Here is a 12,841-nt window from a genome sequence, read left to right as displayed (position 1 = left end):
TTGCGTATATCTAAGGACTAAAGATGTCAAGCATCATTTCATGTGCTTATTGACTTCTTTGGAAAAATATCCTGATTTTTTGACCATTTTTTAATTGGGTTATTTGTCTTTATATTTGAGGTGTAAGACTTCTTTATTTTGCATACAAGTCCCTGATAAATATATGAATTTTAGTATGTTCCCCATTATTTGGATTGTATTTTCACTTTCTTGATGGTATCATTCGCAGCATAAAATTTTTAAATTTTGGTTACGACTAGTTTACTTCTTCTTTTCTCACTTCTGCTTTTGGTGGTGTATCTAAGAAACCATTACGTAACCCAAGATCACAAAGGCATATGCCTGTTTCTTCTAAGAGTTTTATAGTTTCAGCTTTTATATTTAGGTCTATGATCTGTTTTGAGTTAATTTTTGTATGAGGTAGGGGTCTAGCTTCATTCTTTTGCATGTGGACATCTAGTTGTCCCAAAACTCATTTGTTGAAAAGATTATTATTTCCTCATTATATGGTCTTGGCACCCTTGTCAAAAATGAATTGACCATAAATATAAGAGTTTACTTCTGGACTCTGTATTCCATTGATTTATATGTCTGTCATTGTACAAGTATTACAATATCTTGATTACTGTAGCTTTGGAATTAAGTTTTGAAATTGGGAAATGTCAGTCTTCCAACTTCATTCTTTTTCAGGATTGTTTCGGCTACTGTGGTTCTCTTGTATTACCATATGAATTTAGAATTAGCTTGACAATTTTTACGAATAAATGCAGCTGGAATTTTGATAGGGATTGTGTTGAATCTGTAGATCAGCTTGGGGAGTACTGCCATCTTAACAATATTAAATCCCCAAACCAAACCTGTTGCTGTTGAGTCAATTCCGACTCAGCGATCCTATAGGACAGAGTGGAACTGCCCCATAGGGTTTCCAGAAGGCGCCTGGTGGATTCGAACTGCTGACCTTTTGGTTAGCAGCTGTTGCTCTCAACCACTATGCCACCAGGATTGCCTTAACAATATTAAGTATTCCAATCTATGAACATGGAATGCATTTCCATTTTTAGGCTTTTTTTTTCAACAATGTTTTGTAGTGAAAAGGGTAAAAGTCTTACACTTCTTTTGTTAAATTTATTCCTATTCTTATTGATGCTGTTGTAAATTGTTTTCTTAATTTCATTTTCTGATTGTTCATTGCTAGTCTATAGAAACAGTTGATTTTTGTTCATTGGTCTTGTATCCTGCAACCTTGCTGAACTAGTTTGTTATTTCTTACAGTTTTTTAGGATTTTCTATATACATGGTCATACCATCTGCAGATAGAGATCATTTTACTTCTTCTCTTTCTCTCCTGGTGCCTTTTATTTCATTTTCTTGCGTAATTGCCCTGAAAAGAACCTCCAGTACAGTACTTTATAGAATGGTGATAGTGGACAATCTTATTTTGTTCCTGGTCTTAGAGGGAAAGCATTCAGTCTGTGGGTTTTTTGTAGGTGCCCTTTATCAGGCTGAGGAAACTTCCCTTTATTCCTAGTTTGTTGAGTGGTTCAGTCTGTTTTTCATCAAGATGCAATTCTCTCCTTTCTGATTCTTGGAAATTAACAACCATTCTTTAATTTCTTACTGTGGTTTTGAGTGTTTCAGCCAATTTGATTGCAAAAGTAATCAAGTCTTTCTTTTTAAACTGTTCCAAGTTTTACTAAAAACAAGTAAATGTTTATTTATATTACTGTTTTGTATTTGCTTGTTTTAGTTTCAGAAGCCCTACAGGTGGCAACTACTAGCCCAACTGCCAGTACCACTGGTACTGCTACTAATTCTTCCACCACTGTGGGTGCTGACAAACAAGAACCTCTCTGCTCTACTTCATCTACAGTAAATATTCCAGAAAATATAAACTCTGCAGAACCCCCAAAACACGTCGAACATGACGGTCTTCCTTCAAACAAGTTTGCGAAAGGACAGGACACTGTTGCCATAGAAGGTTGTACAGATGAGGAGAACACAGAAAGTGGAGGAGAAGGCCAATACAGAGAGCGTGATGAATTTGTGGTAAAGATAGAAGACATAGAGACTTTTAAGGTGATGTGAATGTTCACAGGTGTAAAGATCAGTTTGAAGTGCCTATAATAGTCTTTGCAATGACTTCAATAGCATCTAGCTTAAATGGCAAAAGGTTATATTTTTATAATTTTTCTAAGTTATCAAAAGTGTTAAAATAATAAAATCAGATATTTTAAAAAATGAAATAGCTTAAAATAATTTTAACTTTATCTTAGTTTTATGTATTTCTGAGTCCTCACTATGTTGCATTAAAAAAAAAAAAACTCATTGCTGTCTGTCCAGTCAATTCTGACTCACAGGTACCTTACAGGACAGAGTAAAACTGCCCCATTTCCAAGGAGCTGCTGGTGCATTTGAACTGCCAACCTTTTGGTTAGCAGCTGAGCTCTTAACCACTCCATATTGCATTTAAGTACTGGTAATTAGAGCATTTTGAAATGCTAATTTTTTTTAAAGGTTCTCAAGTCATCATATTGGAGTTTGGAGAAAATGGTTACTTAACCAATTTAAAACTTTAAAGAAAAATAATTGGATTATCACGTAAAAGTAGAATTAGACTTATTTTCAGAATTTCAAATGAGTGTTATGATTTCATACAAGAAAATTTTAGCTATGTTAAGAAAACCTATTTTGGGGGCTTCTGTTTGCTTTTGATTTTTTTTTTTAAATGGGGGTGGAGAAGAATGGTATTAAAAGTACAATGAAGAACATAACATTCAAATCTTCTGCGTCCCTACCAATCACAATGAACTTTTGTTAGTATTTTAGCATATTTGTTCCTGGTCTGTTTTTCCATGTATATATACTGTTATAAAATTACATAAATAATATATGACAGTATCATTAAGGGAAAACATTCCAATCCTTTTAACTATGCAAAAGGGTACTGGGCTACTTTGCATGTTAGTGAACGCTCTGTTTCTAGAATAATTTAAGTAGAGGCTAAATAACAGGCTTATAAGAATTATTATGGAAGTTGAGCCAGGTAAGAGATAAGAGGATGAAGTAGATAGGTGTTTAAGATTACTTTCAGTTCTAAGATTCTATAAATCTAAAATAATGATGCTACTGTTTATAAATATAATTAATTTACTGCTTGCTACAGGAGGCTTTAAGATCAGGAAAAGAACCCCCAGCTATTTGGAAAGTACAAAAAGCTTTATTACAGAAGTTTGTTCCTGAAATTAGAGATGGGCAAAGAGAATTTGCTGCTACAAATAGTGTAAGTGAAATGTTTGTTTACATTAGCTTTCCTGTTTTTTGACAGTGATCCTGGGGAAAATACATGATTTAAATTTAGGTTTATGTTATAGTATTTCTGATATAAAATAGCATAAAATTTTAACTACAAAGTATAGTATAAAATGATTGTCTGATTTAAAAATAAAATCAAATGGATAAATGCAAACTGCTTAAAATTCAATAATTATTTAGTATTATGTAACATTTTTTATAAAGGAAAGGAATTAGAATTAGTCTGTAAAGGGTTCAGATGGATTCAGAGGCTCTTACATTGATTTTTTTATCAGTCAGATACCCTGATATGTTAGGAGACTGACAGAAGTTACTCTTTTGTATTTATGTAGCTGTTCAGTAGCTTTGAGTAAATTAGCATCAGCTGATTTGCCAAATGAGATGGCTCCTATGCATTGGCCTCCAGTAAAGAATAAGCCTGAGATCATTTTTATTCAGGGTAAAATCCTAGCCAAAGCTGCATTTTGAATGGCTATGCAATGGTCAGTCAAGTGAACAAAGTAATATTTATGTACAGATTGTACAATTACATAAAGTGTTTCTTTCCTTAGTACCTTGGATATTTTGGAGATGCAAAGAGTAAATACAAAAGGATATATGTGAAGTTCATTGAAAACACAAACAAAAAGGAATATGTCAGAGTGTGTTCCAGAAAGCCCAGAAATAAGCCATCACAAACTATCCGGTATTTATTTTCTTATCTGCTTGTGTAGTAATTATTGGAAGGCTTATTATTGGTGATGTCATTGTACAAAAAATTACATCAATTGAAGAGACTTGACTTTTTTCATTACATACAAGTCTGAAAATTCAGTGCTTGATGGAAGAAGTTATTCTTTTTGAAGTACTGAGGCAGGCATTGTAAAGCTTCTGGCCATTTGTGGTGGTATGGGTTCACTTTTCTTTCCCTGAGTGTTTTTGCTGTCACTTGGATGTAGTGAAAATAGCATTAGATTTAGAGAGAAAACGTCTGAATCCAGCTTTGTAACCTAGACTAAGACCAGCCTTTCTGAAGTCCTTTTTTTCATCTATAAAAGAAAATAATAATGCCTTTTCTACCTACCACTGTGTCAAATTTAAAATAAGATAAATATTGAGAAAGCAGTATGAGACCTATACAGTACTACACAAATGCGCAGTCGAATTATCATCATCATTAACGTGATTCTGGGGTGTCTGATGCATGACTCTGGAAGATAACTGATGTAGCCAGATTCCCTGTGGTATATGTAGGAAATGAGATGTGGCCATCGATAATGCTCAATCTAGTGTCAGGGACCAAAAAAAAAACCCTGTTGCCGTAGAGTCGATTCCAACTCCTAGTGACCCCTATAAGACAGGGTAGAACTGCCCCATAGGGTTTCCAAGGAGCGGCTGGTGGATTCGAACTGCTGACCTTTTGGTTAGCAGCCAAGCTCTTAACCACTGTACCACCAGGGCTCCAGTGCCGGGGAGGTCTAGTTTAATTAAGATTCCCATCTAATGGAAACAGCCCACCTTATGTTTATGATGGACTTTTTTTTAATAATTTTTATTGTGCTTTAAGTGAAAGTTTACAAATCAAGTCAGTCTCTCACACAAAAACCCATATACACCTTGCTACACACTCCCAGTTACTCTCCCCCGAATGAGACAGCCTGCTCTCTCCCTCCACTCTCTCTTTTCGTGTCCTTTTTGCCAGCTTCTAACCCCCTCCACCCTTTCATCTCCCCTCCAGGCAGGAGATGCCAACCTCGTGTCAAGTGTCCATTATGGTGGACTTTTATCTATTCAAATCTTCAGGATCAGCATAGAGCAGAGCTTCTTGAGGGCTGTAGGACAGACGTAGTTGAGTGTCCGCATCAAAACCTGGCACTAAAACAAGAGCCTGTGAGAGTTCTGAGAGTTGGAGTTAGGTGTAGCCACTGGGGTTTATCATGCATTTTGTCTTTAAGCCCATTGATCATCTGTTGTTCATACTCTGGGTGAGTCCATAAGGAGAGGGGAGAAGTGAAGAGAGATTGAAATTACTACCCCCTTAATAACTATGGGGTCAGAATGAGTCGAAATTGACTCTGCGGCAGTGGGTTTTTAATAACTGAATACTGAATGTCAGTAGTTAAAGAATATATTTCACAGAGTTTTTTGGAAATCGTCATTGGAGATGTGTAGGAATTTGACCTATAATTTTGAGGTGTTGGTGAGGCAATTTGTCTTCTTTTGTGATTCCCTTATTTATTTTTTCTATTTTATTTTGACAAGATTTCAGTGTTAACCGAGTTTGTTTGTAACATTGCAGAACTGTTCAGGCTAAGCTGAGCAATAGCAGTAAAACTTCTGATCCTCCAACACTAAAAGCTACAACTACAAAAGCCCCTTCCATGAAACCCAAAGTTAAACAGCTAAAAGTAAAGGCTGAACCACCACCAAAGAAACGGAAGAAATGGAAAGAAGAATTTTCATCATCCCAATCTGACTCGTCTCCTGAAATCCATTCTAGTAGTAGTGATGATGAGGGTGAGTTCTCCATGAAGTAAATACCTTGATAATGTGAGATTACCTACATGGACAGAGGGGAGCAGTGATACTTACAATTCCGAATATATTTTTCGGGGAATTTATTCACCTAATTAGGTTCTGCTCAGGCTTTTATGAAAATAAATTCACATTCCCTGAGCACTTCAACAGATAGTGCTGTTCACACGCCACCTTGTAAAACGGAAAAGGAAGTGAACTGAAAGAAGACCTTTGTGAGTTCCAGCCTTAGTAATCCCAGTTATCTCACCTCTTTGGGTAGGACAGGGATTAGATCGAATGATTACTAAGAGCCCTCTACTTCTAACCTTCTGGGTCTAAGTTCATGCTAAAGGAAAACAATAAATAAGCTGAGGAAACAGCAACTCTGAAACTGTAGTTATATTTATATAATAATGTATTATATACGTGTGTGTGTGTATACATATATACACACTACTGTGTATCTGCTACTGACCAACCATGTGCCCCTAACTAAGCTAGGTATCTTCTCTGTCCCTTAGTTTTCTCTTTTATAAAATGAGAAGGCTGAAATAGATCAGCAGCTTTCAAACTTTTTGATCTTGGAACCCATTTACCCTCTTAAAAACTGTTAAAGCCCAAAGAATGTTTATGATAACAACAATAGTCTTATCACTATTGATATTTACCATATTAGAAATTAAAACTAAAATAGTTACAAAACATGAGAATATACCAGCACAGATTCCACTGGCTATCAAAGTGAGGTGTGTAATATCTGCAAGAAATTTTGAACAGTTCCGAACTCCAGAGCAAGGATTAGCAAACTATGGCCGGTTTGCCAATTCTAACCCACAGATTGTTTTTGTAAATAAAGTTTTATTGGAACACAGTCGTGCTCACTTGTTTACATATTGCTTGTGGTTGCTTCCCCACTATAGAGGGAGATCTGAGTAGTTGCTGCAGAGACGATATGACCAGCAAAGCCTAAAATATTTACCCTCAGGCCCTTTACGGAAAAAGTTTGCTAACCTCATTTCTTCTAAAGTATAAAATTTAAGATAGGGAGGAGAAGATAAAGGAATCATAAAAGGCTGTGTATGCAGTGCTAAAGCTAAAAAGCATGGGATTCTGTAGGGAAAGGGGAGTACATGGACGGATTTAAGTGGAGGAGTACATGGTAAAATCTGAAATTGAATTCATAGTCCAGGCATGAATTGAGAATCCGAACCTAAGTAATGGTAGCAGTGATGAAGCAGAGATTACAGATGTGAGAAATTTAGGATGTAAAATTGGCAGAACCTGAATGATAGCTTGGGTGTTGGGATAAGGAAGAGGTTGATGTCCAGGACGGTTTCCAACATTGTAATATAAGTATTGTTGCTTGAGAGCTAATCTTAGAGATTAATTTAATAGAAATGTTGTTAATTGCCACCGAGTCAATTCTGACTCATGGTGACCCCATGTGTGCAGAAAAGAACTGCTCCATAGGGATTTTAAGACTGTGACCTTTCAGAAGCAGATTGCCAAGCTTATTGTTCAAGGCACCTCTGCGTGGGTTTGACCACCTACCTTTCAGTTAGTAGTTGAATGCATAACCATTGGAGCCACACACAGACTTACTTAATAGAGTCATAAAATGTCTTCTCCAGTGCAGCAGTGTACTTTAAATGTACTGTTTTAACCTACTTAACGAATGGTTGTAATAGAAGTGTACATACCAGAATTTATAAAAATCAGTGCTTTGCGTATGAATAGACAGCATTGGTATTTTTGCAGTTAGCAGTCCTGCCTACTGCTTATAATAGGGAGGTTTGAGTTCTGAATTTACACTCAATTATATAGTTTCCTCAAATGATAATTAAAATAAATTTCCTTTCCATTGGCAACCTGAGTGACCACTAGGTGTCACTAGTAGTTAAGCATTTTTAGTGCTTTTAAGAAAGTAAATATTGACGGTAAAAACAGATTCATAGGCTGGCAGTTTTCAAAGTTTTTGTTTCAGTACCGCTTTACAATCTTCAAATTTTTTGAGTATCCCAAAAAAACTTGTGTTTATGTAGGCTATATCTACTGGTATTTACAAAATAACAAAACAAATTTTAAAATATTTATTTAAAATCAATCCATTACATGTTAACATACTTTTTTTAAAATAACTATACTTTTCAAAACTAGCAATATTTAGTGAGAGTCACAATTTCATATCTGCTTCTGCATTCAGTTTGTTGTATATTGTTTTGGTTAAAGTATATTAAGAAAATCTAGTCTCACATAGATACGTAGTTGGAAAGGGAGGATTATTTTAGTTGCCTTTTCAAATAATTCTGGATATTTTTCTCTGTTGACATAGTGGTTAAATGCTATGGCTGCTAACCAAAAGGTCGGCAGTTCAGATCCACCAAGCGCTCCTTGGAAACTCTATGGGGCAGTTCTACTCTGTCCTATAGGGTGGCTATGAGTCAGAATCGACTTGACAGCAAAGTTGTTCTTCTTTGATGCTCAAAGCTTGACAAGTGATAGTTTGTTGAACTTTCTTGCTCTGTTACATTAAAATCTATTGGTTTATCTTGCCCATTGAATGCATCTTTCACCCATGCATGATTTTATAACTTTATGCACTGGTCACTGCAAAATGCTAGTTGGCTCAATGATGCAGGTCTTCCAAATGTCCACACATTTCATTCTACAGTATCAAAATGAATGAAAATACCACCACTGATCTCATCAATGAAGTCTTTAAAGGCTGGGAAACTGTCAAGCTTACAGTGACAGATACAAGTTTTCCAGAATTCTAGTTTTCGCTTGAAACCCAAATTTTATCATTGGCAACAAATACTGTCAGCTGTTTCCTTGAAGTGACAGATTTACTTCATTGGTTTTTAAGAAAACGTCTGCCAAATATTGAAACCCAAATAGGTGTATAGTGTGTCTGTCAGCCATTCTTTCAAATAAAAACAGTGCTTCCTTGAAAAAAAAAGTAGGTAGTTCATCATGTAACTCAGTTTCCCAGGTGCTCTTCCTGGAGATGATAACCATTATACTTTGCAGCATAAGTGCTTTATGTGTATTTCCCATTTCATCACACAAAGTATTAGAAAGATACTTGCTCAATTTTCACAAGAACTTCTTAAAGCCGTTTAACTTCAAAATCATGCTAGCTTGATTTTAATGTTTCTATAAAATTAGGAAGAACTTTACCTTTCAGTGCCCCCAAGAAATTTTAAAAAATAATAATAAATTTACTCAGGAGTAGAGATTTAGTAAAATTAATTTTGACTGCTTCATCAAGAACTATTCTTAAGTGAAACTGGCTTTTTTCTTTTTTTTCTTCTGCAAGTGCATGGCAGTGACATGACTACTAGTACAGTTTGGTGCCATTGCCTTGACTCATGCTAAGCAAGGCACCAGCAGTTTTACCCAACATTATTTTGCACCATATGTGCAAATGTCAACACAGTGAACAAGGCAAGTAACATCTAATCTTATTTTGAAAATAGTTTTGACATCAAAGACCCCTGAATATGTCTCAGTAGCCCCAAGAGTCCATAACTAAGAACTGCTCTTATAGGCTGTGATAGTAATTATGTATTCAAACGTAAAAAGTCACACTTGAGATGAACTTTTAATTTTGAAGTCTTGACATTGAATTGGAATGAAATTTTCTCTATGCATGGGTTATGTTCACATGAAAATTTTTTTTATTATGTCCTGGTCCTATACCAGAAGTTTGTAGTAATTTAAGTGTGGAAGCAAAAAAGAATAGATATTAACCAATACTTTAGATGTGTTGTGGTTTCTTTACTATCTGATGAAGATAAGGAAAGCATCAGGACTACAGTAGCACCTTCTGGCAGCATATATCTGTGGTGGGGGCCAGGAGAGGAGAAGTAGGTTCCCGCAGGGCCTAGGTCTCCAAATATTGTCTGGTGCTGGGTTCAGAATCACCTGGGAAACTTTTAAAAAATGTTTAAGCATCATCGCCACTACTACCACCATCTACAAGAGATTCTGTTACAGTAGGTTCAGCAATCTGGTTTTTTTTTTTTTTTTAAACTCTCCATTGATTCTGATGTGCAAACCAGCTTTGAGAATCTTACCTAGAGTATTTTTAATGCATTGTGGGAGAACTCTGAGGAAATTGTGTCTTTTCATATGTTTATGAACTGTTGTTATAGACAAACACTTTTAAAGTTGTCAGGAGGGAAAATTTAATATTTCATTTCTTTCCCCTGCCAGAATTTGATCCTCCAGCTCCCTTTGTCACTCGTTTTTTGAACACAAGAGCAATGAAGGAAACCTTTAAGAGCTACATGGAATTGCTTGTTAGCATTGCCTTGGACCCTGACACAATGCAAGCCTTAGAGAAGAGCAATGGTACAGACTTCTAAGTAGTACTTTTTGGATTTTTTTTTTTTTTCCCATTCTTGTCTATTGTTTATATATGGTTTGTGTATTATATACCTATATATTATCAGTACAAATTCATAATGTCTTGATTCTGTAAAATGGATCATATTTTTTCACACATTGAGTATTTGAACTTTATACTGAATGCATTTTTATTGCTTTCTATAATTGGGAAAATTACATAACTACCCACCAGTTTCTTTTAATTCTAGAATATTTGTTATCGTCATAGTATTTCACTAAGACTGCATTACATGACATTAGAGTTGAAGGTCCAGATGTCAATATATTCTGTTTTCCAGTAATTGGAAAGATGAACTAGATGATAATGATATAAAAATTGGAACACTATATTTGTGTCTTCAGCAAAAGATACATCACAGAGGAATTATTCCCTAATTAATTAAAGCAGTATATGCACTGAGTTATACCCATTAATATTATCCCTTTATTCTTTTGCTAATTTTTGTTGTTGTTGTTAAAACAGGGACAAAATTGGTATATGAAATAAGCTAGTAACTCATAGATCTAATGTTAATGTTGTCCAGTAATTTTTACCCTTCAGCTACTATAGCATCTGCCAGTGCCGAGGAATAAAAGGATTAATAAACCAGTTTGCTTTACCCGTCTATCAAAATGAGTGGTGGTGGTGTAAAATCAAAAGATAGTAAAAACAAAGTAATCAATAACGAATATAATTCAACAATAATACCTAATAATACATACTGTTTTATAATTCCACATACTTTGACATATATTATTTTAACCCAAGAACAATTGAGAGGGTATTTTGTGGCTCAAAAAAGTGAGGTTTAGAGAGGTTAAGTGACTTGCTTAAGGCTCATAGCTTGTAAGTAACAGAGAAAGGATTAGAATCCAAGGTCTCATTTCTAGATCAGTGCCTTTCTTTCCATATAATCAGACAGCACTCCCTATATCAATCATTTTACAGTCATGTGAAGCTAGCAGAGACCTTAGAGATTACTTAGTCTAAAACATTTACTTTGTAGACTAAGGTATTAAAAAAAGTAAATATATTTCCTAAAGTTATAGAACATTTAGTGGTATAAGAACCAAGATTAAGACCCATATAGATATCCCCCCTGAACTGCACTTTTCTTTTGCCGTTAAAGCTTTCCGTTCTCAATCAAAACTCCTTGCATCATAAAATGGGCAAATGTACATCGCTTAATAGTGGTCATTTCAGGGTGGTTAGATTTGGAACTTTTTTTTTTACTGCTTTATCAGTGTTTTCTGATATTTTTCCATTTAATAAAAGGGAGAAAAAATTAAAAGGTTATATTTTAGAACATGCAAGGGAAACAGTCATGGACATGTAAATTTCTTATGTACAACCAAACACTTCCCATGACAAAGATACTAGGCTTGAAGGCTGGGGACCATAGATTCAGGAGACATCTCCATCAAGTGGCATAACATAGTGGATAAAAACAATGTACTCCACCCTACTTGGTGCATTGGGTCTGGGGTCTTAAGAGCTTGGAAGTGGCCATTTGAGATAGAGCTAGTAGTCTCTTTCCATCCAGAGTAAAGGACAGCAAAAACAAAAAAAACAAAGACTCAAGGAAGCAGTTAATCCAAAGAACAAACAATTATACGAGACCAAAAGGACAACATTGACCCAAAAGTAAAGATGATAAGGCAGGAAAGGGTAGAAAAACCAGATAAAAATAAACAGGGAACCCAGGGCAGAAATGGGGAGAATATTGACACAGCAGGGGGATTGCGAGCAATGTCGTGGAACGCTTTGTGTACAATTTGTTGAATGTGAAACTAATTTTCCCTGTAAACTTTCACCTAAAACACAAAATATTTTTTTTAAAGGTTATGTTTTAAAGTAATCCACAAAAGCTTGTTTCTGTGAAATATAAATTTTTATAGTATTTTAGTAGATTTAATCAATACTACAAAGATAAAACTTCCAGGTGTATTGCAGTGACCTAACAGAGTTTTCTTGACTAAGGACTTTTTCTTCAGTGTGAGGAGGTGTTTCTTCCCAGGTCACTGTGCTTATGTTTGTATTCCAAATATATAGTCACATTATTTAGCTGTGTAGTAACCTAGATTCTGAGGATTGTATATACATTTTCAGAGAAGTTGTTAAAGGCAATTAGTATTACATAACATAGTATTATGCTGATAAGAAATAGTCTAATATAACCTAAAATATTTAATGCTGTACCAATAGCAATTACCCTGCACTCCAAAGGTGCTTTTGAAAAAATATAAGGTACCTAGGAATGAGAAAAGAAAACAAAACTTTTGGGTAGGAATCATTAGCATACTTTTACTCTCTTCTAAAATAATTATTTGACTCTTCTTTTTCTGACACTGGATGTTGATCATTTTTCTTCCCCTACTTTTTCTTTGCCCCAAATTGCAATGAATTAAGAATATCCTTTGGTCATACTCAGTATTTTATAAAATTTTATAATGTCCGATGAATTTATATTTTGTAACACTGTTATTATTCAGATTGTTCAGATGGTAAGTGAGGTCTGGAGAAATTAGGCATCTTGCACAGTGATCCCATAGCTGCCATTAGTTCTAGAGGCAGGGATGGGGTTTAAACCCAGGGCTTTTGATCCTAGTACAGAGTATGTCTCATCATCATACTAAGCTG

At 35.1% G+C, this 12,841-nt stretch overlaps 1 protein-coding gene across 11 annotated transcripts in view; it reads left to right on the top strand.

Moving 5' to 3' along the window:
* The window catches only part of QSER1 (glutamine and serine rich 1), an 82,347-nt gene that overhangs the window by 53,944 nt on the left and 15,562 nt on the right, over positions 1 to 12,841 (top strand). For 8 of the 11 annotated variants that reach the window (XM_064288315.1, XM_064288314.1, XM_010592149.3 and 5 more), the window contains 5 exons: positions 1,748 to 2,076; positions 3,164 to 3,280; positions 3,864 to 3,997; positions 5,591 to 5,808; positions 10,027 to 10,164. In XM_064288315.1, the coding sequence (XP_064144385.1) occupies positions 1,748 to 2,076; positions 3,164 to 3,280; positions 3,864 to 3,997; positions 5,591 to 5,808; positions 10,027 to 10,164 (936 nt within the window). Of the gene's footprint in view, positions 1 to 1,747; positions 2,077 to 3,163; positions 3,281 to 3,863; positions 3,998 to 5,590; positions 5,809 to 9,127; positions 9,256 to 10,026; positions 10,165 to 12,841 lie in introns of those variants that run through there. The other 3 variants (XR_010322447.1, XM_064288316.1, XM_064288321.1) reach the window with 3 other exon arrangements.

Source organism: Loxodonta africana, chromosome 7 (genome assembly GCF_030014295.1).
Source record: "Loxodonta africana isolate mLoxAfr1 chromosome 7, mLoxAfr1.hap2, whole genome shotgun sequence".
Taxonomy (NCBI): Eukaryota; Metazoa; Chordata; class Mammalia; order Proboscidea; family Elephantidae; genus Loxodonta; species Loxodonta africana.
Note: the sequence above shows the minus strand (reverse complement) of the source record. Positions and strands in the feature narration are given on the sequence as shown.